The sequence below is a fragment of the Fulmarus glacialis genome, unplaced genomic scaffold, assembly GCF_000690835.1.
Source record: "Fulmarus glacialis isolate BGI_N327 unplaced genomic scaffold, ASM69083v1 scaffold14826, whole genome shotgun sequence".
NCBI lineage: Eukaryota > Metazoa > Chordata > Aves > Procellariiformes > Procellariidae > Fulmarus > Fulmarus glacialis.
In genome coordinates, this window is record NW_009216370.1 from 45,767 (window position 1) to 69,236 (window position 23,470).

At 40.7% G+C, this 23,470-nt stretch overlaps 1 protein-coding gene across 1 annotated transcript in view; it reads left to right on the top strand.

Annotated features, from left to right (window-relative positions):
* Window positions 1–23,470, top strand: part of NTNG1 (netrin G1) — a gene marked incomplete at its 3' end in the record, with an annotated part of 124,221 nt that overhangs the window by 39,686 nt on the left and 61,065 nt on the right. Inside the window, exon 2 of the mRNA XM_009579284.1 lies at window positions 21,012–21,652. Coding sequence (XP_009577579.1) covers window positions 21,012–21,652 — 641 coding nt within the window. The remainder of the gene's footprint in view (window positions 1–21,011; window positions 21,653–23,470) is intronic.

Genomic DNA, 23,470 nt, shown 5'->3' on the forward strand with positions numbered 1-23,470 from the left:
CACACACTGGTCCATCCAGTAAGTAAATTGATATTAAACTGTGAGATCTTTCCCTCATTTGAAAAAAATATTTTAGAGGCACCAGGTAGACTTACTTGCCAAACTCTGTAGGAGACTTACCTGCTAGAGTTGCCTAATGCTGGAGAAATACACTGTCAGTGAACCAGACCCCTGCTTTATTTTTCAGTGGAAGCATATAAATCTTCCTTAGTGCATTTGCTGTATCTCATACTTTTCCTTCTCCATATTCTCATGCATTTAGTTTTAAAAATGGCATGTTAAGTAAAATTACTTAACATTGCAAGCCATAAAAATAAATTATGGTCAAGTTCCATTAAGAGCCCGCTTCTGGTTCACAAACATATACTCTTTATAAGAGCATCTTTAGACTTTTGGGAAAAGAGGAGAGAAAAAAGAGGACTTACAAAGTTGCACTCCTGGCTGTTCTGCATGAGAAATTCTTGTCCTGGTCTTTACCACTTGTTTTGTCATTTAGCATAATGTCCACTAAGATGGAGGGATGAGAGGAAATTAGGCAGTAGGGAAAATGACTTAATGGTAATTCACTTTTTTGTAATTTAGCACTTTTCCATCCCATTTTCTTTACCCATCTTAAGACAGTGACCTTCTATTTTCTTATGCTTTTCTTCTTGTGTGCAAAATTGCTCACTGTAGATAGGCTGCTGCCTTCAGACCAGACACTCAATTCTTTGCCTCGTACACAGGAAAATGAAGGTGTGATTTTATGTGCATGAATGTAGTTACACTATCTGGACTGTGTTAGCACATATTAAAAAAAAGGTAGGAATGAGGAGCCAAGACCTCTGGGAACTCCAAGTAACGTGTGATCCTATCACCCTACACTTTCAGTGCTCATGTTACCAACACAGGATAGAGTCTCACTGGCATAGATGGGCATCTTTGTGTTGTAGTTATTCCCTGATTTTCCCATGTGAGCATAGCCACTGTGCTAGGACTAAGGATGGGTGAAATGCTGTGCATTTTGTTGCTGATTATAATGGTTGCCCTTCTGAGGGCGTTAGCTCCTGGAATAAAGAAATTGGGACCATCACTAAAATAGTGACTATGGGCATGATTGGTCAGAAACAGAGTTATGAGAAGAGACTGGCACAAGTACTTTTTGCTATAATATCAGGTTCTAGGAAAAGGAAAGGAACTGTAGCCGAATACCTGAGAAAACCAGGAAGAGGACTAAAAAGGAGAAGGGGGGAAAAGGTGCTTTTTAGCCAGAACCCTGCCTAGAAAGATGCTCGGCCCAGAGAATAAGTAAACTGCCTCTGGGTGGTTTGCTCGTAATGCCTGGTCCTCGTGGGACCTTCTGCATACTCATAGCAAATAAGTAGGTCTGCATTAACAGCATACCTTCTCCATCCTCAATTTTCAACAGGAACCAGCAGGACTCCCAGTATCACCTTACTATTTGGGAAAGAAAGATCTGGCTGTGGCTTCCTGGCTTTTATATTCAGAGGAATGATCTGAAATAATTGAGGATTGAGGAGGAGAAAAACAGTAACAAAAAGAAGTTGTCTTTTTTAAACTTCAGTTGTTTTTTGCCTTTTTTTTTTTATGACCTCAGTTCTTCACACTGCTCCTTTCGTGTTTCATACCATTATCACCTCTCTATTTCAGTTTTATCCGGTGTTGCCGACACTTGTCACTAACTTGTTTCAAAATTTAGTTGTACTCTTTCAACCCCCCAGGTGACTTTCTTTCCAGGCTACTTTCTTGACCAAGGGCACACCCAAAGCCTACCTGTAGAAATGCAGGAGTAAGGACTGCAGTGCCTTAGAGCTGGGTTCCTGTAAGCAGGCGCTCCCACGACGCTGCGGTCGCTGATCCCATTTATATGGCATCACATGTGGTTCACGCAATCAACTCTCAGATGTAGTTGCAGTGACTTCAGGGAGGCTACTCTGAGGAGTAAAGGCTCTCAGCTGTGAATAAAGAATTCACATTTTATTCTCTGGCCAGAAGGTTTGCAACAGCATGTGTCAGTAAATGCTTCCTGCGAAAAGTGTTGCCTGAGTGCTGCTCCTCTGTCCCTGAAACTTTCCACTTCTGAAGCAGTTAACCGTTCTGTGGCACTTTGACAAGGAAAAATCCCAATAATGGTACCAGCATCAGTTGTGATTGGTCAGGGAACCAAAATGTAATTTAGTTTACATGTATTTGAGTGTCAAAATCTTTAGCTTCTAAAGTCTTAATGCATTTTTTAGAGAAAATTGATTTCAATTAAAGACACTGCAGGAAAACCTAATACATGTTTGAGGATTTAATTCCCTAATTTTTTGGTCTACTGCAGCTTTAACGAAGTCATGAAAGTTATTCCCACTTTATCCTGACTTAACAGATTTCCCATAACGTTTCATTAAAGATGAGAATGTAAGCAATATAGTCCAGATTTTAACTAGATTTTCACAGCACTAAAGAGTAAATGTATGTTTTTCCAAAGATTTTATTCAGCCACTGTTGATACCATCCAGGAGGCTAAAGAGGATCTCCCCTGAAGCTCTGGAGTAGTTTAGGGATGTAGCACAGAAGCTACTTTGTATGTAACTTCTTCTGCTTTATGTCATGTAAGAGTGGAAAAAACATGAGTTTCCTCTCAAACTGAAAAAGCAACTGTACTGAAAGAAGGGAATTGTATTGTCCTTACAAGAAGTTGGTTTGTCCTGGATCATTGCAAAAACTAAGTGAGCCTTCCCCAGCCCTTCTTACTCATCTGCCCTACTAAAGATTCAAAACCCAAAATAAATCCTTCATGCAGCCTTCTCTCCATTGACTTGACTTATACTGCGGCTGCCCTTTAAAGAAGTATTTTAAAAATACAAAGCATGAAACCACTAAGGAGTCTGCAGTCTGGGGTGCTCTTTTTATGGATGAATGGTATATTTTCTTTCAAGATCACTCTCACATTTAATTATTATTCTTGGTATTTCACCAGTTCAGAAAAGTTCCGTTTCCGAAGTCTAGCATACGCATGCATCATACTGCCTATTCTGCTAACGCCATGCAGGCAGCGTGCTGCCACCTGCTCTCAAAGCAACAGTTCTATTTGCAGAACATTCTGTCTATTCATAATTTAATTAAACTCACTTGGTGAATTATTTTAAATGTCATACTTCATAATAGGTGTTTTTTTTAAAAATGCAGATATAATAAGGAATAATTAATTTTACATGAAGTGAAGTCCAGTAGTAAAATAATTCCAAACAATAAAACACAGTGGGAGAGAAGTCCTCATCCGAGATGACTGGAGGGGTACATCGCTTATCGCAATGTCATTCTTTTGACCTTTACAATTATTCGTCATTAAGAGATTGATTTTACTCACAGTATCTCCCATTGAACACAGTGTGTCCTTTTTTTTTTTTCCTACTATTTCTTGTGGGAGAATTTCATCTTACAGACTCTTGCTGCTGTTTACGTAATTCAGTGTCTTGGAGCAAATCTGCTTCAATTTAAATCCATGCAAAGATTCCCACAGTCTTCAGTGGGAGTTAAGAGGGACACGTGAAGGACCTGTCCATCCCAAATGCCAGAGTAACAGCACCAAATACGTATAAGGCCTAACCTTCTTGTTATTCTTTGCACTGCTTCCTGAAGTTTTCTTACTCCTGATTTATTCCGGAGTGTAGGATGTGGCTGTTCTGTATCCCCTTCTCCAAGGCACAGGAACAAGCGAACACCTGAGCTTTGCTAAGACCAGTACATGACAGCATGTCATTGTAACGGTGACAAAAGAGCAGCTGGCCATCAAAAAAATAATAAAACTGACAATCAGATGTATCAAAATGCTGTCAAGATGGGGAATGCCTCAGGGCAGAGGTTATCTTCATCCCTCTTTGGGCAATGCCCCTCAGCAGGCTGTGGGCTCAGGCCACACAGTGACAGGCTACTGCAATACTAATGTGTAAACAAATAGCAATAATTAATACATTCAACAGCCCAGCAAAAAGCTTTTTTTTCCTTTCTCTGTTAAGCTTAGACCATTATATTAATCTTGTTAATGTAACTGAACTATAAACATTTTACACAGGCCCATGGTATTCAACACAGTTGTTTTCTTGGACCACGAGGTAAGTTGAAAATGGGCTGGCAGTCTCCTCAGCTGTGAATAGGAATGAATAGCAGGATGAGAAACACCGAGTTTAGAATCCATCTTTGACATATAATATGCTTTTTAATGGCAAATGTGGGCTATCCAGTACAAAATCAGAATTCGAGCACCATTACTACATAACTTATCCTAAACTCTTCTGCAGGATGCTTCGTTATTGTATAAAAGCTAGTCAGAACCTCCACAAATCTGCCTTTTCAGTCTATCTCTTGTAGTTACATTAGCCCGTGCCTGACTTTGCCCTGCTAGCCTAGACTCAGCTAATAAAGCCATGCAGTTGGAGGTGGTATTGACAAAAACAAAATCCCATTCATGATGGTGACTGACAAACATCAAGTATCTTAAATGAAGGTGCCCTGAAGGACTTATAGCCTGCAGTGTAATTTAATTAAGATATCAAAGCGATAGCAATTATATCGTCTATGACAGCTATTCTATTATAAAGCATTTCTTTAATTAACAAAAGGTGATACCTGAGAAGGCAAGAACTGCTATGAAACACGCTTGCCTTACACTTGGAAAAAAACAATTACTTTTCAGATTTACTCGAGTCACGCATTTGTTTTACAGCCTTTTTATCTGCCTTCAGGTGGGGCTGTGGCTGCTGCTCCCCGGTCTGCAGGCTCCCCACAGCCCCAGGGCGCTGCAGGGACCTCATTCTCAGCCCTGCCCCATTTCCAAGCTCCAGGAGCAGAGCAGTGACACTTAGTTTTTCTCACTCAAAAACTAGTGCAAGTCACTTTCGTTCATTGACATTGGGGGAGAGCAGCTGATAGCAAAGCAGGCCAGCTTCAGAGAAGCACGATGTACACGGAGCTAAAAGCTGCTGGGAAGTGACAGGATGATCTGGGCCTCATAAGTACTGGGATACCTCCCGGAGCTTTTATTCAATTGCTATTCAGGTTTTATTCAGTAAGAACATCTGTTGGTTCCGGTGAATTCTTGACTAGGAATTAAATTAATTGAATCTCAGGATAGGATTTGCCTCATTGAAAGGAACTTCAGAGAATTTAAATAAAACCATAAAGTCCTAATAAAATATTTTCTGTGGCATAAGGTTATTTTATAACATAATAAATATTTAAATATCTCTTCATATATTCAACATACAGTTTAAAATTGTTTTCTTATGTGCTTGCAGATAAAAAAAATCAGAAGTTCCTATTTTTGAGCATCATATCCAAAATTTTGGCATCCGCCAAGTTTCCAGTCATCCACATGCGTACAGGCAGTTTCTCCGGTTTTGGGTAGTACAGGACCCTACAAGAAAATGCTAAGTCAGAGTTAAAGCTTTTTGCATACTTTTTTATATATATATATCATTGTAATTCTAAGTTTCCAATTCTTACATCTGCAAAATAATGTTTACAAAATTAAGTCTAGCAAAACAGTCTAAGAAAATTTTGGAGCTTTAGAAAGGAACTTTACTGGGCATAATGTCAGATGGAGGAATTGATGTTATAATCTAAAGCTAGTCAGTACTGTGTTCCAAAATACATACAGATAAGTATAGAGATATAGATAGTGAGAGTCACAAATGTTTGCAAGGAGGCAAGAGATAAACAGCAGATTTTTTTTTTTTAAATAGCTTCTATGACAAAGACAAGTAACCTCTCAGCTTGCTTGTTCGATAAATTACACTAATAAATCATTTAAAAGAACCTTAGTATGTCACTATGAGTTATTAAAATCGAAGATAACTTAACAGGCTTGCTTTCTTCTTATGCACATTTTAATTGTTGGCCAACTTTCTGAATTTGCAAGTGCCCACGTAAAGTATTATTTAACTAATGCATTCAAATGCTATATAACAAAATTCACAAAAATAATCTCAAATCCATTTAAAATTATTTAGAACCCTATGTTAACTTAAGTTACCAGCTAAAATTTAGAGTTGTTTTCCATTGATTTCACTGCAGTGAATTTCAGTAAATGCCCGATCAAAAATAAGGAGAAATGAAAATTAAGACATATAAAGGCATAAATCTTTTGAAGTTGCTTTTTCTTTTCTTTATTTTTTTTATTTTTACATTAGCATATCACAGATGGCCATGTTGAACAGGGTGATTTTGTATGCTGTCTAAAGACATTGTTATAAACAGAGCTATGCCACTTCTTATCCTTAAAACACTTTATTAGGGCCTGAAAATACTCAGATGGTATATGCAAAGTGTTTTTATATAAAAAATGTAAATGCTGCATACCTTTAAAGAAAGAAGCATATGGCTTTGGTTTGTAGCATAGTGCAGCCCTAAATTCTGTGTTGGAGGAAAGAATACCTCACCTTCTCTGAGGTCTTTTATTTTTGCACCCTTACAAATAGTGACTCATTTTATAGACAGCTATTTTTCATTCTAATAAGTGCACTTCCTATAGCTCCTTTAGTACAAACTGGGACTAAAACTCCCTTTAAAGATAAATGCTGAATGGCACTAGGTTGTTTAAATTACAGAGTAACTGTAGGAATACACGAAGGCATATCTATCATTGTGCTAAGGCAACTTCATGCCTTCCTTGCTTCGGGTGCTGCCTTATCCAGCCACAAGAGCGCCTTACATTAGGGGGGCTGATGTCACCGTCGTGCCCCTACCGAGGCAGCTGGAGATGGAACTGGGCTGTCCTGGTACGCTCCTGCACCTGGGCATCCCTGACCTCTGGGCTGCGCAGCCAGGATACTGGCAGCTGGTGCAAGGTTTTGACCTTTCCCATACCACTGCAAGAAGCAGAGTCTGATGGAAAGTAGTCCTACGGTCAACTGGCAAGTCATTAAACAGCATTTTTACTCACAAATGGTTGAACAGCTAGACGGGCTGGGATAAGGAAATGTAATTTTTCAGATTTCAAATGGCAGCAGTTAATTGCATTACTTTATCTTAGGTGTTTCTCTTTATCATGTCTTCTCTAAGACAAGCCTGTGATGGGTAGAACTGATAGGGAACATAATATGCTGTAATTTATTACTTCCCAGGGTGGTACAGTGGAAAGGAGCATACTTAGAACTTCTCTTATCAACTTACTCTGTAATAGACTGAAATGTATTAGGATAAAAGGAATCCCTGTCCTTAAACTTTACCTTCAGGCGTCCCAGCAGGCAATTGTAGAAAGTCTATTTTTTCCACTATAGAAAAATCACATTCAGTCTCTCCTTGTGCGAAACTTCCCCACCTAATGCTTACCAAAAGTCAAGCATTTTTTAGGGTGTATTCATTCTACAACGTTCAATGAGTTACAATTGTCTCATCCTGGCATACGCACCCAGGCTTAATCTCGTTAGAGGGTTAACAGCACAGATAAAGAATTGGCAGCACAACATCCATGAAGGCAAACAGCATCAAAATGCCAAGCACCACTACATGGCTCAGGCTGCCCTGTTCTTACTAACAGGGTTGCCTGAGCTAGCCCAATTAATGTGCCAATGACTCTTTCTTGTTACAGTGGAGGCATGCAGAGGTTCAAAGTGGAACCTCATATTGCAGCAGTCTTACCACAGCTCTATGGTGAAAGAAGCCTCTTCATCTCCAGATTTGAATTACTTTACAGTCAACTCAGTAAGCAAGTTTGGCTCAGTTCAAGGAGTTGCTTGCATGCTACACATCTGATGCGTTAGCTGGAAGTATATGTTATCATAAGCCTTTCTTGCACTTAGAGATGCGCTTGTTTTATTTCAGATAGAAGATTCTCATTCAGACTTGGGAAGTATTCTGTGTCATTTGGGACAGTAACTGAGGCCATGAAGTATTTTTGAGGACTGGTTTTATCCCCAATTCCCATTGCTCTGAGTCTCCCACCTGAGGCAGCAGAGCCCGAGAGGCAGCAGCAGGGATCATGCAGGCATTAACGCCCCTGCCCTCCGCATGGGACAGATGAGCATCTGCTTTCCTTCCCCCTGCCCCGCCATCCAGCCAGTTGGGATTCTTCAAATTTCAACATGCTGTGATAAAATAAGTTTTGAAAACAACAGCTTGTTAGGAGTCAGTGCAACCACATACCATACCTGAACTGTAAATTTGCAGATAACAGTCTCAGTACAAATTATTTTAGGAAATGATTGTATATTTTTCAGAGCTGTGCAGTTATTTTTTATTATGGATATATGTAATAAAGGAAATTACATTACAATCTCCAGCACAGAACTGAACAAATTACCAGTTTATCACAAAGTTTGCAACCCTTCCTCAAAAGATACTGTATGTTTTTTTGATTGAATTACTTATATTGGTGCAGTATCCTAATGTGGATTTGATGAGTGTCTTCGTTCTCTTTCAGAGCACTATCTGCTATAATCTGAATGTGCAGAGACATCACACAATTCATTGTGAATACTAATAAGACATCCCTTCACTGTATAATAAAATTCAACATTTAAATTTGTTTCTGTAACAATTCCATGTTATGTAGGTATACACTTTGATTCATTAAAAATACTTATTTTATCATCCTGATAAACACAAATGAAGGGAAAACAATGTAGCCCACCTTTTAAGAGAAATGAGGTGAAATTGGATTTCACTTACAATTGTCATTTTTGTTTATGTTCCTTTTCATTCTTCCTGTAAGTGGTTACGCAAGGGTCCTCTGAGCCTCGGAATTCTGTAACAAAAAATGATCCAATACAACAGAAATGAGCGCAAATTCTGTGGCATCAGTAAGACAGATTTTTTTATATATTAAAAGCAGTGTTTCTGCATAACATCAGCAATTCTAATTGTGGTGTTTGACATTCAGTGTTAATCCACCAGCTCTAAAGCTTATTAAAAATGGCAGTAGACACATTGGTAATACAGAAACAGGTCAGAAATTGTCAAAAACAATGCTGACGTTAAGAAGCAGAAATAGAATTAGAGTTATTGTAGAAATACAATTTTGCATGAAATCCATGGGTACAGAATCAATAACACACTGGAGTGGGATGAACAGTGCCTACAGAGGCAGACAGTCTCACAAGCACAGCTGAGACATCCCCAACAAGAAAAGAATTTCTTCTGTCTCTTTAGTCCCGTTTATTTGTTGTCTGGCTCTGCAGTTTCTTTTCTCTATGGCATTAGCGATAGAATTAATACAAAGACAAAAAATTTCTCTTTGAAAAAAAGGCCTGTGGGGCAAAGGGAAAGGGTTTATTCCCAGCTTAGCCACCACCTGTCTGAGCACTAATTATTTCACCTCTCTGTCTGATCTCCCTCAGCTGTAACTTTGTGGGCAGCTGAACATACCTGCTTGTAAGTAGTTTGGAGATGTATACAGCTAAAAAGTAATATGCAAAACATTACATAAACATGCAATATTACATAAACATGGATTAAGAAAGTTTTCTTGTAGCTTTAGGTGACACAGTTTTGCTATCTTTATCCATAGCAAGTACACTACTACATCCTATTACATGGGTACCCTGTTGAAACTGGTGTGATAGTATGCGAAATAAGGGACTATCATAGTTGGGGAAGACAACCTGCCTTGGCTTAGCAAAGCTGCCTACTTTTGATGGTAACAAAGTAAAAGATTGTTCAGATTTGGGGAATTAACTGTTTCTTGAATTGCACTCAGTGTTTGTCTCATTGTGATGATTAGTAAAACATCAACTTATTATTTTGGTAATGCTCTGAGGAATATACACATTACTTGGTGTAGCCTGTATAGGTATTTGATTAGACCATTGCGTCTAAGAAGGTTACTTTCTTTTGGAAGAAATAAAGCAAAATTTGAGATACTTTTTTCCTATGTTTTGCATCACGTTTGACGAAAGTTATTTATTCCCACTACTTAGGAATCCTCTCTAGCAGTCTTAAAAATCTCCCACAGAGGAAGGAGGAATCACCCCAGGAAAACTATTAAAGCCGACAGTGGTTTGTCACAGGCAACCATTAATGAATACCATGGAGGATTTGGTATCCTTCTGCTCATTGTCTTGCCATAATTCATACTCAGTATCCCACAGATGATGCAGAATGACTGTTGTAGCTGCATATTTAGGCAAGCAGACAGCATCTTTTAAGTTAGGGGAAATTATAAACAGGAAATAAATGGTAAGATCTGTTTCCTGAGGGTGAATAAACGAGGACTCTGTCTTTACAAAGCCAGCTAGGTTTTGGGTTTGGTTTTGTTATTTCCGCTTTCAACTTCCTAGTACAGGAGTTATGTGTTTCAGTGCATGAAAATAATTTTGTATAAACTTTGTGTCAATCAGAATAGCTTGATACAGTGAATTTTGGTATCTCAATCTTCATCAACTGACAGTTTGCCAGTATTCAGAGTAAAATGTAAAACCTACAATCACAACGAGTTAACGTAACATGCCTTCCATCAAACTCAGCTGTACTTCCCAGGGGTAGTGTATTCTACAGTTCCACTTTTAGGAAAGAAAATTTTCGGATGAAGCCAAGAAAAAAATCTGAAGCATGCTCGCACATATGCGTACATATAGAGAAAAAAAATACTGCCTGTAGAAAAAAGCAGAATTCTTCATACCTGAATTTAGATTGTAGAGATTGCAACAGAAATACCCTCGGTGCAGACCCCAGTAGCATTTGCAGGTGCTATGTTTACATCTGTAGGGAGGGAAATAATCTGAATTTGTTATCCTAAATCCTGCTGCCCTTTGTAAGAGTAAAATCTTAATGATGCCTTGGGGTGACATATATAGTGAAAGTCATTTTGTTGGGACAGAACTGGTTGTGCCCAAGTCCAATACACATTTACACCCCCCAAATGGTCTTTTGCAGCATAAGTAACACTTGCACGTACAAGTAGCTATTTGTATATATAAATGACCTTTTAACAGATAAGCATGACTATGACAGCACAGGCATAATTTAGCTTTCTGTTTACAATTTAGGGTGCATTTTCATGTTGCCCTTAAGCCAGTCAATCTACCTACATCTCTTCGCTTCCATCCCCAGCTGTTGCATCCCTTCTGGCAGTATCAGCACTCATCTAGCTAAGCAGTACATCAGATCAGAGACTTGATTCAGTGGAAAACTAAGACTTGGGAAAAAAGTACTTACTTTGCAGACACATCAACCCTCTCATTCAGCTCACCACACAGCAGCATAATTGCTAGGCACAAAGGTGGGATCTCCCAAGTTTGCAGGAAATTTGTCCTTAGAGAGAAGCTGCCAGCTCGGAGGCAGCTGGGGAGGGGGAGCAGGGAGGCGTGCAGGGGCAGGCGAGTGAGGAGAGGGCTGAGCAAGCAGCAGCACACTGCTAGATTGCAGGGTGATGCTTGCTTGACACAGGGCTGAGCCCACAGCAAAGGTGCAACTCTGAAGGAAAGAGATTTTCCAATGGATCCACTGGAAGTTGCTGGACTGGAAAGAAAAGTGGCACAATGGGATTTCTTAAATTTTTTTCCAATTTTTTCAAGGCCCCTCTTCAAACCCAGAAGAGTTAAATTTGTGCTATTTTACAGAGTAGCCTCATTCTAATTTAGTGTAAAATTAGCTTTAGTGACTGGAAGCCCTTGGTCTGTTTTGCTGTGCTATGAGGAAAAGACAGCAAGCAAGCATCTGTGAGGCGCCGGCACGACAGGAACCCTCTGTGTGTGTCTGCATAGGTGCAGCCTTACACCCTGGCCTTCAAACTGCCCATTTGAAAATATATGATACTGCTCTGTAACCATAATTTGAGCTTCACTGAATCTGAAAATTCCCAAATTATTAAGCACTAATTAAAAAGCGTATTACCTATCATATTGTTCAGTCAGCCAAGCCTAACATGTAACTTGAGCTATTGTATGAACCACATGTATAAGTGCTGAAGTTGTTTTTACATACTCCTAGTGGGACATCAGCATTCCAGACTTCCACTACCTAGTTTGAACCTGCACAGAAGCCAATAATACAGAGGTTAAGTGGATGTCATTTTAAAAAAGTTTTTTCTTCATATTATTTGCTTTATAGTAACTACCCATACTAGTGTGGACTTTTCTTATTACTCTATACTTAAATACAGTAGGAATAGACAAAACAAGCTTTGCTTGTTTAGGAATAGTTTGTTATTTGTATATTTTGTACATTTTTATATGTGCTTATGTAAAATACTTTTGAAGTTTAAATCGAATACAGCAGTCTTCAGTTCCACTCTAAATATTTGGACACTGTAGAACAGCTGTGTGCTATTGAAAAGCTATGACAGTCTGCTTTGGTGGACAGTCAGATAATTCTTGAAGCTATGTTAATGAGCTACATAGTGTTTTAGAAACCTTCCGGACTGAAAAATACCACGGCTAAGAGAAAAAAAGAATCGGGGGGGTTTGTGCATCTTTCTCAATAAGTAAATAAGACATGCAACATTATCATTAAGCTGTTTAAGTGGCAATTTGATGACAGAAAGTTGTAGTCCAGATGTATTAAGGATAGAAGATTTTTAAACTGCAGTGTAAGCCCATCCTGTTATATCCAAAATCTTATCATAATAAGATATAACTAACCAGTAACAGCTTGGTGGAAAAACTGTTTTCACTTTAACTCCCTTTAAAAGATAAACACAAAAAACATGATAATTCTGTCCTTTGATGAGAAGATCCAGACCCATCTAGTTGTTATTTAAGTCATAAAACTGTACGCTCATTTTTCAATAACTTTAGAATTTTTAATTGTGTTTCTACACGGCTCATTTCTAACCTCACGCGAGAGTTAATATGTGCATGACTGACTGTTTTTTAGGGCTCTGATGAATGGATAAAGAGCTGTCCAAGTAAGATGCATTTACTGAAATTAGCACAGGATAGGGTTGCACCGAACACTATTGTAGCTCATCAGTTAAACACCACATTGGTGCTCTCTTCTGCTCACTTCACTTGATTTACACAGAAATCAGGTTGAAATTCTTGGCCTGTATCTGAAGGTACTCAATTGCCAGGACTCACAGCATCAATACTTTGCATGAGCCTCCACAGATATTACTCAAGAGCTGTCCACCAGGAGGGCAAGAAAACCCTTACTGCAGGAGTAGGGGCCACAAGGGCAGAAGATGGAGCTTCCTTGGGAACCAGTTAGAAAGCTAAGAGCAACCTTTTGCAGAAGCCACAGCCATCACATTCCACCTGCCTCCACCACTGTTGCAAGGCACATTTCTTCAGTTTGTCTGTGGACAATAAAAACATAGGACTAGTTACATTTACTTATTTATTCAATTGTGTTATCTACTAGAAGAGAACCTGCTGCCACTCGCACACATCTCACCCATTGAGAGGAAGCACCAGGCTAGCACGGCTCATGGTGATCACCCTGCCCTGCATGGGAGGGTTTGGTGGTCCACTCAGCAGCGTGGTGCAGGAGCCCACCCAGATTGCGATGTTCCCATTTCCTCACACCATGAGCCTTCCTGACATTTTCCCAACATAAAATTTCCATGCTCCCGTGATTTGATATCCCATGATCTGATTTCATACTCAGGTAATATAAAACTGCTCCACTGTTGCCTAGGGCAAGCTGTGGAGCTTTGCATTTCTGTTATGTCCATCTCCTCACTCATTGTATATGCCTCAGCAAGTGCCAGGGAGCAGCAGAAGCAGTCGCCCAACACGGGGGCACACGTGGGAGCAGAGGAACACCCCAGCACCAGCCGTGCCCTCACCGATGGGCGCCATCCCACGTGGCCTGAGCGCAGCCAGGAGACGCAGACGGTCCATCAGCAGTCCCAGGCACAAAGAGTGGACAAAGCAGGGTCGTCGAGCGAGTCCCATCAGGAGCAGCAGGAGACAGGGCTGCAACACAGGCCTGAAGCCCACCCAGGAGAAAGAGCCAGATGAAGGCCCCAGCCTGAGCTTAAATAGGGCCCAGGGCCGGGGGCCCAGGAGGGGCTGGTCAGGTCGTTAGGGCCTGCCGGGGCCCTCCCCGCCCTCACAACACCTTTCTCAGACTTTTTGCTATCCGCAGATTTCCTTTGTGGACCAAAAATCTGTACACAGTAATTTATAACCACAAAAAAAAAAGAAACAAGAAAAAAGATTTTTATAGTGTTTCCAGCACCCTGATTCCCCCTGTCACCACCGAGGTGATTTGATTTCTCAGTTTTTCGATGCTCGCGTTCCCTCTGTGATCGCCACGATAACAGACCGTCTGTCCGTGATAACGGACCAACTTGCCTTTGCGTGGCTTTCCCTGGCCCAGGGGTGACACCTTTCAACTGCAGCGTTTGAGACATCTCCTTTTTTCTACCCCCACCAATGGCTCCCATTCTAAATTCATGGATAGTCCAAAATAATCAGAAAGTGAGCAGGATGAGATCTGTATAGACCCCAAAATGTAAGGTGGTTGTTATTGACAGTCGAAGCTATTCCCAGTCGAGGAGGCCCCCCGTACCTCCCGCACAACTTCCTTGCTGGAGCCCCTGCAGGGCGGCAGGACGGCTGGAAAAGCGTCTCGGACAAAAATGCACCGACACGAGCTGATCGCGACGCTGGAGATCAGTGCCCTCTGCTGCCAGTCCGTGGGTGGGCTGGCTCCCCAGGACAAGTGCCAATGTGCTGAGAGAGAGGGATGCTGCGTCCTCTGGGATTTCAGTTTCTCAAACCCAAATATGCGTCCGGTATGTAAAGAAACCCAGGTTTTCTTGGAACATTGGCCGTATTGTTCAGCCAGAGCTCAGCGCGATGGGGTCCCAGCGTTATGCACCTCATGACATTGCAAAAGCTATAAATAGGAAAGTGACTGCATTGCCAGATACCTGCTGATACAAGAGGAAAACACCAATATTGAGTTTCTGAAGTAACAAAACCACACTTGGGTCAGTGCCAGTGGATTTGCCTTAAGGTACCATTAATGCCAGAATGATCAAGTGGTCAAAATAACATCAGCAAGGTTGCCAAGTCAAAGATAGCTTCGGAAGCATAGAATTACCGACTAGGAATAAGTAGGCTTCCCCCCCCAACAGGGGGTAGAGATATTTCAGAGGAAGCAAAACTCCATTTGCCTCATAAAGTAAATTGAAAAGCATTTCCAAAACGTAACTAAAGTAACTAAAAAGAGGAATTAAGTGCCTTTGCCAAATCCACCAATGCATTTGGTGCTGCAAATATTAAAATGTTTTCCTATGATACATTTTCAGTTCATAGTATTGGAGAGAGACGTGATCTAGTAATCTGAGAGCTACTCTAAGTGCCCAGAATGCCTTCACGTGATCTACCAAAAGGCTTTGGAAGAAACAGTACAATGTAACCAGAGATTACAGAGTTCATCATGCAAAAGCATTTCTCTCTAATTCTGCATCTATATGTAAATTTGAGATAGGATCCCATACCTCATGGAGGTGTCATGAAGATTAATTAGCTAGGTCTCTGTTCCACAAGGCAAAGTGCCAGATCTTTAGAGGCTTAAATATCTTTTTAAAATCTGAATTTTAAGGGCCTGCTTGCACCGAGTTGGTTGCAGGATCAGGGCCATAATCTGCAATGTACTTTCAAGCTTGAAAGTGCACGAAGTTGTTAAGCATTATTATTTATTTTTGGCCAGTCAGATCCTCCCTGGTTTAATATTTTTAAGTCTCCCCAGAAGTTATTGATTTAAACATGCTTTTATTTTCTTTTTGCTGGTTTTGGAGAATGTATATCATTCAGCCTGCAGCTCAGAGTTCAAAGTGCTTGTCTGGCCATCCAGATGCCTCTCACTTGGGAGCTCTGTGAAAGACCATCAAATCTTCCACTGAGATTTTAGCACTTTTTCTTTCTTAACTTAAATCACTTTAACTTAAAATGCTGTCACTGCAGTGATGAAAGGCTACTGATGGTAAAATGTTCTTGTCTACAGCCATCCCTGTCTTCATCACAACAATAATTCTGCAGACATTGACCGAGATGCTCTCAAACCAGCTAATGGATGTAGTGAGTTTGATAACATCAGTTACCATGCAACAGATTCTGTGCCTTACCAATCCTCCACCACACTGACTGCCCTTAGTAGGACAATGCCTAATGAGTAGTATCTCCCAATTAATGGTTTCATTATCTGGCTGTGTCATGGTAAACAAGTCATTCCTGGTTAGAAACCAAATGCAAAACGTAAGCATTAGGGCAATTGCTGCTATTAGCTATTACTGTCTAATTAGTCATCTACAATGTACAGCACAGTACCAGGCAAACTACTTGTAATGATCTCTTGGAAAGGAAAACAGAAATACTCTATTATTTCCAAAAGTGTGACCTGAATGCAGTAATATACTGCACAACCTCACTCCAAACGTGAGTCAGGCTGTATTTATTTCTTGTCTTGTGCATCTGAGCTAACTACCTTGAGGCAGCGGTATAAAAATCGGTTGCTATGGCTCGCTTCTTGAAAATTTATTTTGCTCCTTCTTAAAATCTTGGCCTGCTTGACCTCAGCAGCCTTCACCAGTTTGAAAATGCAAGTTATAATCCTCTGTAGGGATTTAGCCAGGTGTCTATTACAGCATGTAATCTGTGATACAGCTTCCAATATTCATGTTGCAGAAAGGTTAAGCCCCCCTGTCTTCTTCCTGACTAAAAAAGTCCATGAGGTGTTAGTGTGGACAGGAAGCAGATTGAAAGAAGCAACATCTTCAATCAAGCCCTAAGCCTGTGTGGATGCCACTGAGGAGCCGTGGACGGGCAGCTTCGCCTGAGCAGCAGCACTCAGACTTTAACCCTCAAACAGCAGCTGCAGCACCACTGCCGGCTCCCCTGCTGACGTTCAAAGGTCATACTACTGCTAGACCTCTGTTTTTAACCAAAATCCTCACTCTAGGGTCACCGTCCCATCGGTCACCGAGTTGTTCCTGAAGATGCACTTGGTAAGACACGCTTCTACCCAGCAGGAGCAAGGCCAGCCCCAGCGCCCCGTCCCAGGCAGGGACACTTGCAGAGCACCTCAGACACCACTATACACGTTCAAGCTGGCTGGCACAAACAGACATCACTCTGTGCTAAAACAAACTAAATCCAGCTAATTGAGGGGAAACCCTACTGGGACCAGTCAGTCCTAGTCAGCAGCTTCTCAGGTAACTCTGCTTTTTCCAGCCGGGGCTGGGCGTGATCAGACTGTGTGATACAGCCATGTGCCCTCACCGTGCCTCCCGTACCTGCCCCGGGTACCTCTTCCTAAAGCCAAAACTTTTAGACTATGTCAGTAGTTTTGGTAATATTTTGAATTCCATGAGCAGCCTAAAACAAAATAAATAGCAACTTAATTTGCCTGCCTGCAAGGAGCTATTTAATATCAATCTCCAATTACTGTACAGGAAAATAGTGGGTTTCTTTCAGATGGTCGTGGTGTTGGGAAAGCCTCAGCTACCTTTTACGCTAATTGGCAGTAAAGTGTTTAGAAGAATTTAGTAGTGTTTAATTATTTAGAAATCCCCTAATAAATATCGTTTTGAAAAGTTGTAAATATTTTCCAGCTTGTCCGGCTGAAGAGCTGCTGCTTGGAAGGCTTAAATGAAGATCTATTTACAGCTGCCTGCTGGTCATAAAATTACTTACAGCTGCTAATGCTCCAGTCTTTTAGATGTCCCCAACACAGAATGGGCTTAGTTTTCACAGATTGGGGAAAGTTTCTCTATGTTGTATTCATTTTACTGAGACAGAGGTCTTCAAGACGATTATCACAGACATCAAGACATTAAAATATGTAATTAATCCCACTTAAATTAATTAGTTTTCATACTAACGTACTAAGGGACGTTCGTGTAGGATAAGACCCCTTTAACATTGTTTTGGTAATGTAAATATGACTTAACATGCCAATTACATTTAAGATGAATTAGAAGCGGTTTAAAGCCAAGTTGCTGGTAGAAAAAATGGGAATCTGACTCCAAGCCTCTGAAGCAATAATCATGTTAAATTACAGCAGTGACTGCCATGTCAGTAGGTAGAGGGGAACTTACCTAAACTTACTATTTCTCTCCCCCTCTCTGTGTTAGAATTCAGGACATTTATTTTGTCAGCTTATACTGGCTTAGATTTTTTTTTCTCCTAATTTCGTCTCTAGAATACTGAACTCCATACAGATAATTTTGGTGTCATCAAATCATTTGCCTCTTAATAGAGAATTGCATGTTATAAAATTTAAAAAATAATTCAGTTTATTGGGAAGGATGTGCCTGAAGTTTTTTGTTAGGATTCTCATTTGCAGTGATGTCCTTACCCCAGGGTTTCAGTGGCGGGTTGTGCCACTGATGTGACCGCTGGTAAGAGTTTCAGGAGCAGGACAGCACTGTGATTCTGACCCATTTCTCACTATACTCTGCCATTAATTGGAATAGCCTCATCTTTCCCAGAAAGCTTTGTGCCTGCAGAGATGTAGACTACCATTCAGTAGCAAGCCAGGGCTGATTTTTAGCATTCACTGCACCGTTCTTTTAGGTACCTTATTGCCACCAGCTCTCATGATCTCACTGCGTTCACACTAGTTTGTGTTTTGTTCGAGCCCTGGCTCCCAGCGTTCTCAGATTATATTGGCACCTCAGCTTTTGCTAAAAAGGAAAAGGTGAAAGAAAAAGGGAGCAAAAGAAATCGACTCTTACATACAGAAAGAACCAATACGTCCCACACAGTCTGGGTTACCCACTGGAAGTCATAAAACATGCCTCCTCCAGCATCCAGGGGCTAGCGGATCAGAGCGGCTTTAGTTTTTACATGAGGAATCACAACATACTCAGTGGTTGCTTGTGGAGCAGGAAACCAAAGCCATCCCTCAGCAGTGCTTAATGCCCCTGTCTGGCTACCCAGGAGCATTTATTTGCTGCGTTTCCATACCCATGGCCTCCCAGTGAAGTTGCTTTTACCAAAGCGGTGACAGAAGCATATACATTATAGGTACGCAGGCAGCTTCGTGGTGACAGGCACAGAAGTGACCAGATTTTTCTAGGAAACCTCAGAAAGGTGTGATTTACGCAACTCTAAGCATTTTCTGCAAAATTGGTATTTACATATTGTCAAAGGGTCCAGAACCTTACAGATTTCATAATATGTATATTTTCCCTAAGGAAAAGAAAAGACCTAAGTAAGCTAGCAAATCCTGGCATTTCTGTCTGATATATTAAATGGAGCTTAAATAATAAAAAATTCGGTGTTTTCTCTATTCTGCTTGAAACTTATTTTTGATTTTCACTGTTTTATTCAAAAGGAAGGCATAGAAATAGCAACCGTGAGCTTGAAATCAGAGCTGTAACAGGGGCTTATTATAGACACGTTTTACAGAGTATTTTCAGTTACAGCTGCATGCTTTGAAGCTGTCAGTGTAACAAGCAGTGTGCTGCTTTTCAAATAACCCTTTTTGTTGTCTTCTAGTTTTTTTCCTAACTTCGAGTCCTAGCGAATCTTTGTCAGTTTTAGCATGGGAAAGAGAGAGAGAAAGAAAATAGTGTTTCCCTGCCCAGGTAAGAGGAAGTTGCCGGTGGGGAGGGCAAAGTGAGGCAGAAGTCCTTTTGCTTGTATTTTGTGGGAGTATGTCAAGGAGCAGAGCAGTGGCCAAGGTGGAAACTCATGTTTGAAACCCATTTCCCACACTGGATGGCATTGGATCGCTTCATTGCCCCGAGGCTTTGAGATGGAGAGAAGCATAACTGTAATTATAAGGAAGGAAAAGGTTGATTACCATACCAGGACTTGTTCTGTTTTCAGGGTAGGTGAGGGGAACTCTGATTAATGACAATAACAGCTACACTTTCGCCCCTATCGAGCACTGCTAGGTATAGGCATGTGCGTCTTTTTGCCCAGCAGTGCTGACCATCAGTGAAGAGAGGTATGGCTTCTTCCACAATCCGTGTGTAAGGTGGAGGGAAGGATACAGAGCAGTGGTTGCTCTCTGGAACAAATGCAGAATGAACAAGTAGCAAAATATTAATGTACTGTTAAAAGCCGAAATTAGATAGACGTGATTCAGTGCAGCCTACGGGGTCTGATATCTTGGCAACTGCTGCAAGATATCCCCAATCTGCAAACAAAATAGCCTTTGTGAAGAAGCAGAAGATTGTAGTGTGCAAGTTAATGCATCAAAAGGGCGGGAAGAGAATAATTCACTTTCACCTTGCTACAGAGGACAAGCAGCAGTAAAAGCTGTGCACTACTGGCAAGCTTTTTTTGTTGCTGTTTCTAACGCAACCCCCAGTTCAGAGCTCTAGCCACCTTGGCAGCATTCCAGCTGGAGCTGCTGACATCTCCCACCTCATCAAGTGCTGGATTATCTTGTCCTGATAAATTGGAGCTGGTGCCTCATGAAAAGTCTTTCCTCAAGTACTTCGCTACCCTGTAATAAGATGGCAGATGTCTGAATCAAGCCCCAGAGCTGGCAGAGCACTGTTTTTCTAATGGGTTTTGATGGCGAGTGTAAATGTTTTAAGGCAAGCCGGTGCTAAGCTGGGAACACAGTTAAGCATGATAAATTTCATGCCCGGGTGAAAGGAAACTTGAAGGTGTACTGGGTGCTGGTTCATACCAAGTACGTATGGGCTGCACTGCTGCCCTGAAAACACTTGCCCTAAAAATTACCTCTTTTGTGAATGGAGCTCTTGAGGAACGTACTTTTTTTAAAAGGAAATTCTCTGACTGCTGCATCTTTCTAGGAAGAGTTGGAGTTACTGAGCTATTAGAGAATTGCTTACTGTTCTTGGTATTTTGTGACTCAATCACTGGTCTGAGTCGTTCAGGGTAAATAAAGTCTTTCTCTAAAACATACTAAGAAAAACGTTACAGAAGCAAGGCTGCTGTATATGTGTGTGTTTGTACATTTACTTCAACAGGTAAAATAGCCAGGATAAATCTCGTTAAGATGAAGGTATTCCTTGCAAGCATTTGTGTTTTCTTTCTTGGTGTCACTCCTGGAGAAAAAGCAGCAGTTCTCATGTGCCAGACAAGAAACATCTTTATGTGTCACAGTCACCTATACCGTGCCTCTTGTAATGCTGCTTTGCTCTTTTCCAGGGGAATCCCTACATGTGCAATAATGAATGTGATGCAAGTACCCAAGAACTGGCTCATCCTCCAGAACTGATGTTCGATCTTGAAGGAAGACATCCCTCCACATTTTGGCAGTCCACGACTTGGAAGGATTATCCAAAGCCTCTTCATGTTAATATTACGCTCTCCTGGAACAAAACCATTGAGCTGACAGATAACATAGTTATCACTTTTGAATCTGGCCGTCCAGACCAAATGATCCTGGAGAAATCGCTCGACTATGGACGAACATGGCAGCCCTACCAATACTATGCCTCAGACTGCTTAGATGCTTTCCACATGGATCCAAAATCAGTGAGGGATTTATCGCAGCACACAGTCCTAGAAATCATTTGCACAGAGGAATACTCTACTGGGTACATGACAAATAGTAAAATAATCCACTTTGAAATCAAAGATAGATTTGCTTTTTTTGCTGGACCTCGGCTTCATAACATGGCTTCTCTTTATGGCCAGCTTGACACAACCAAGAAGTTAAGAGATTTCTTTACCATCACGGATCTGAGGATAAGACTGCTTAGGCCAGCAACTGGAGAAATATATGCAGCTGAGCAACACCTGGCACGCTACTTTTATGCAATTTCAGACATAAGGGTATATGGAAGGTAAGCGAATATATACCTTTAGAAATAGGCATGTATGTTTGGTTTTAGAGGTTAATGAAAACCATTTATGTCCCCAAACATGACGACATTTTCTGCCAAGACATGTTCATTGGAAATCTGGCTCAGTTGAAGTCTGTTTCTGGTCATACTAGAAGTTTCTGACCCAGCAGCACAAAGTCCTGGGTGTTCCCTGTCACCAACCTGGGATCTTAAGCCCTAGGTCTCACCAGCAGGATAATATTAATGGTTTCTTACGTTGGCTCAGGAATTTGCCCTGGCATTAGGACATTTTCTGCTTTTTTACAGTTGGAGCCTCATCTGATGGCAGTTAACTAAAAAGAGAGATTCTGTATTATCATTTGACTTTTTCAGGCCTTTAATGTAAGCTGTGATTGATACAGCAGCCCTTGCACGGACCCTTCCCACTAGGTCCAGCTATGAACTGCCTGTCGACAAGGAAGGCGGCAGAGATTAGAGTCCGTTCCTTGTACTTTAATTAGCTCTGAAATGCAGTGAAGCTGAAGTAAAATGGAAAAAAACAACAGTGTTTTGCAGAGACTGATTTGAATGTAACAAAGATGATTACTCAGCTGGGTTCAAGACAAATAGTCCCTCTGGGGCAAGCAATGGCTGGTATCAGGTGCCGTAGTCCCAAAAATAGTAACTGTGCAATGACATTCCTATTGGGAAATTTTCTTCCCAACTCAAACTAGCAATTGACTGATGACCTAAAGCAGGAGGGTGATACCCTTTATATGTGTCTTGGATGCCAGTTTGTTCAGAAGAAATAAATGGGACCTCCTCTGTTAGCAATTCACTCACCTCTCTAATGTACCTTTTCTTTCTCCTCCATTTCTTCTACAGAGAGTTCAAATCTTCCTTTTTAAAAACCTTTTTTTTTTTTTTTTTTAAGAGAAGCTAAGTATCAAAACGAACAGAAAAGCTAATGTATCTTGGAAGGCCAGGGCATTTTTTGCAGACACAGACTGAGTGAAAAAAAATAGAGACAGTGATTATGTAAAACACTGGTGACTGTATTTTTATTACTCCTGTAGTGAGTTTGCCATTTTCTACCTCTTTTATACAAGGCTTTCATTTCCATATTGCAAAAATCGATACATAAAATCAAAATAGAATCAAATTACTGTGACATAATCTATTGAAAAATAATCCTCTAACTTTATATAAAGGAAGAGTTGATGCCACATACAGATTTGAATGCATAAGCACTTGTGCAGTGCTGATATATTTTTATATGACATCAAAATACACTTTTTAGGACCACAGATTTAGCATGTAGTTACAATCTTCTGTGTCCACACCAAATACATACGCATACATACAGAATCACTGATTGAACGTGTGAAAGTATAAGATAAATGTTGCTGGTTTAAGAATTCTTATTGTACCTCTCATTAGTTACATTGTAAATTATTTTTCAGAAGTCTCGTGAGAGGGCTAAGTGGTTCATGGACAGCTTAAGATACTGTTTGAAATAGTTTAGTAACATTAGCTCAGTATAGAAAAAATAACACATATGTTCTATTTAATGTGTATCCTTTCTCCATTGGGCCCCACATAGGTTAGCTCCACAGAGGTACTATGCCAAAGCTCAGGATTTGAAGATCCTTACGCTTTAAAGAAAAGCTGCTCCCCATCTGAAAACCCCTTTGGAGCTTAGTCTGACTTCAATTAGACTACCAGTACTTTATCAAAGAAAGCATCTGAAGGATTAAAAAAGAGTGCATTGCATGCAAATTAGAAACAATACCTTCTGAGCACATCTGGGGCCTGGCAATCTTGTGAAAAATTATCTAT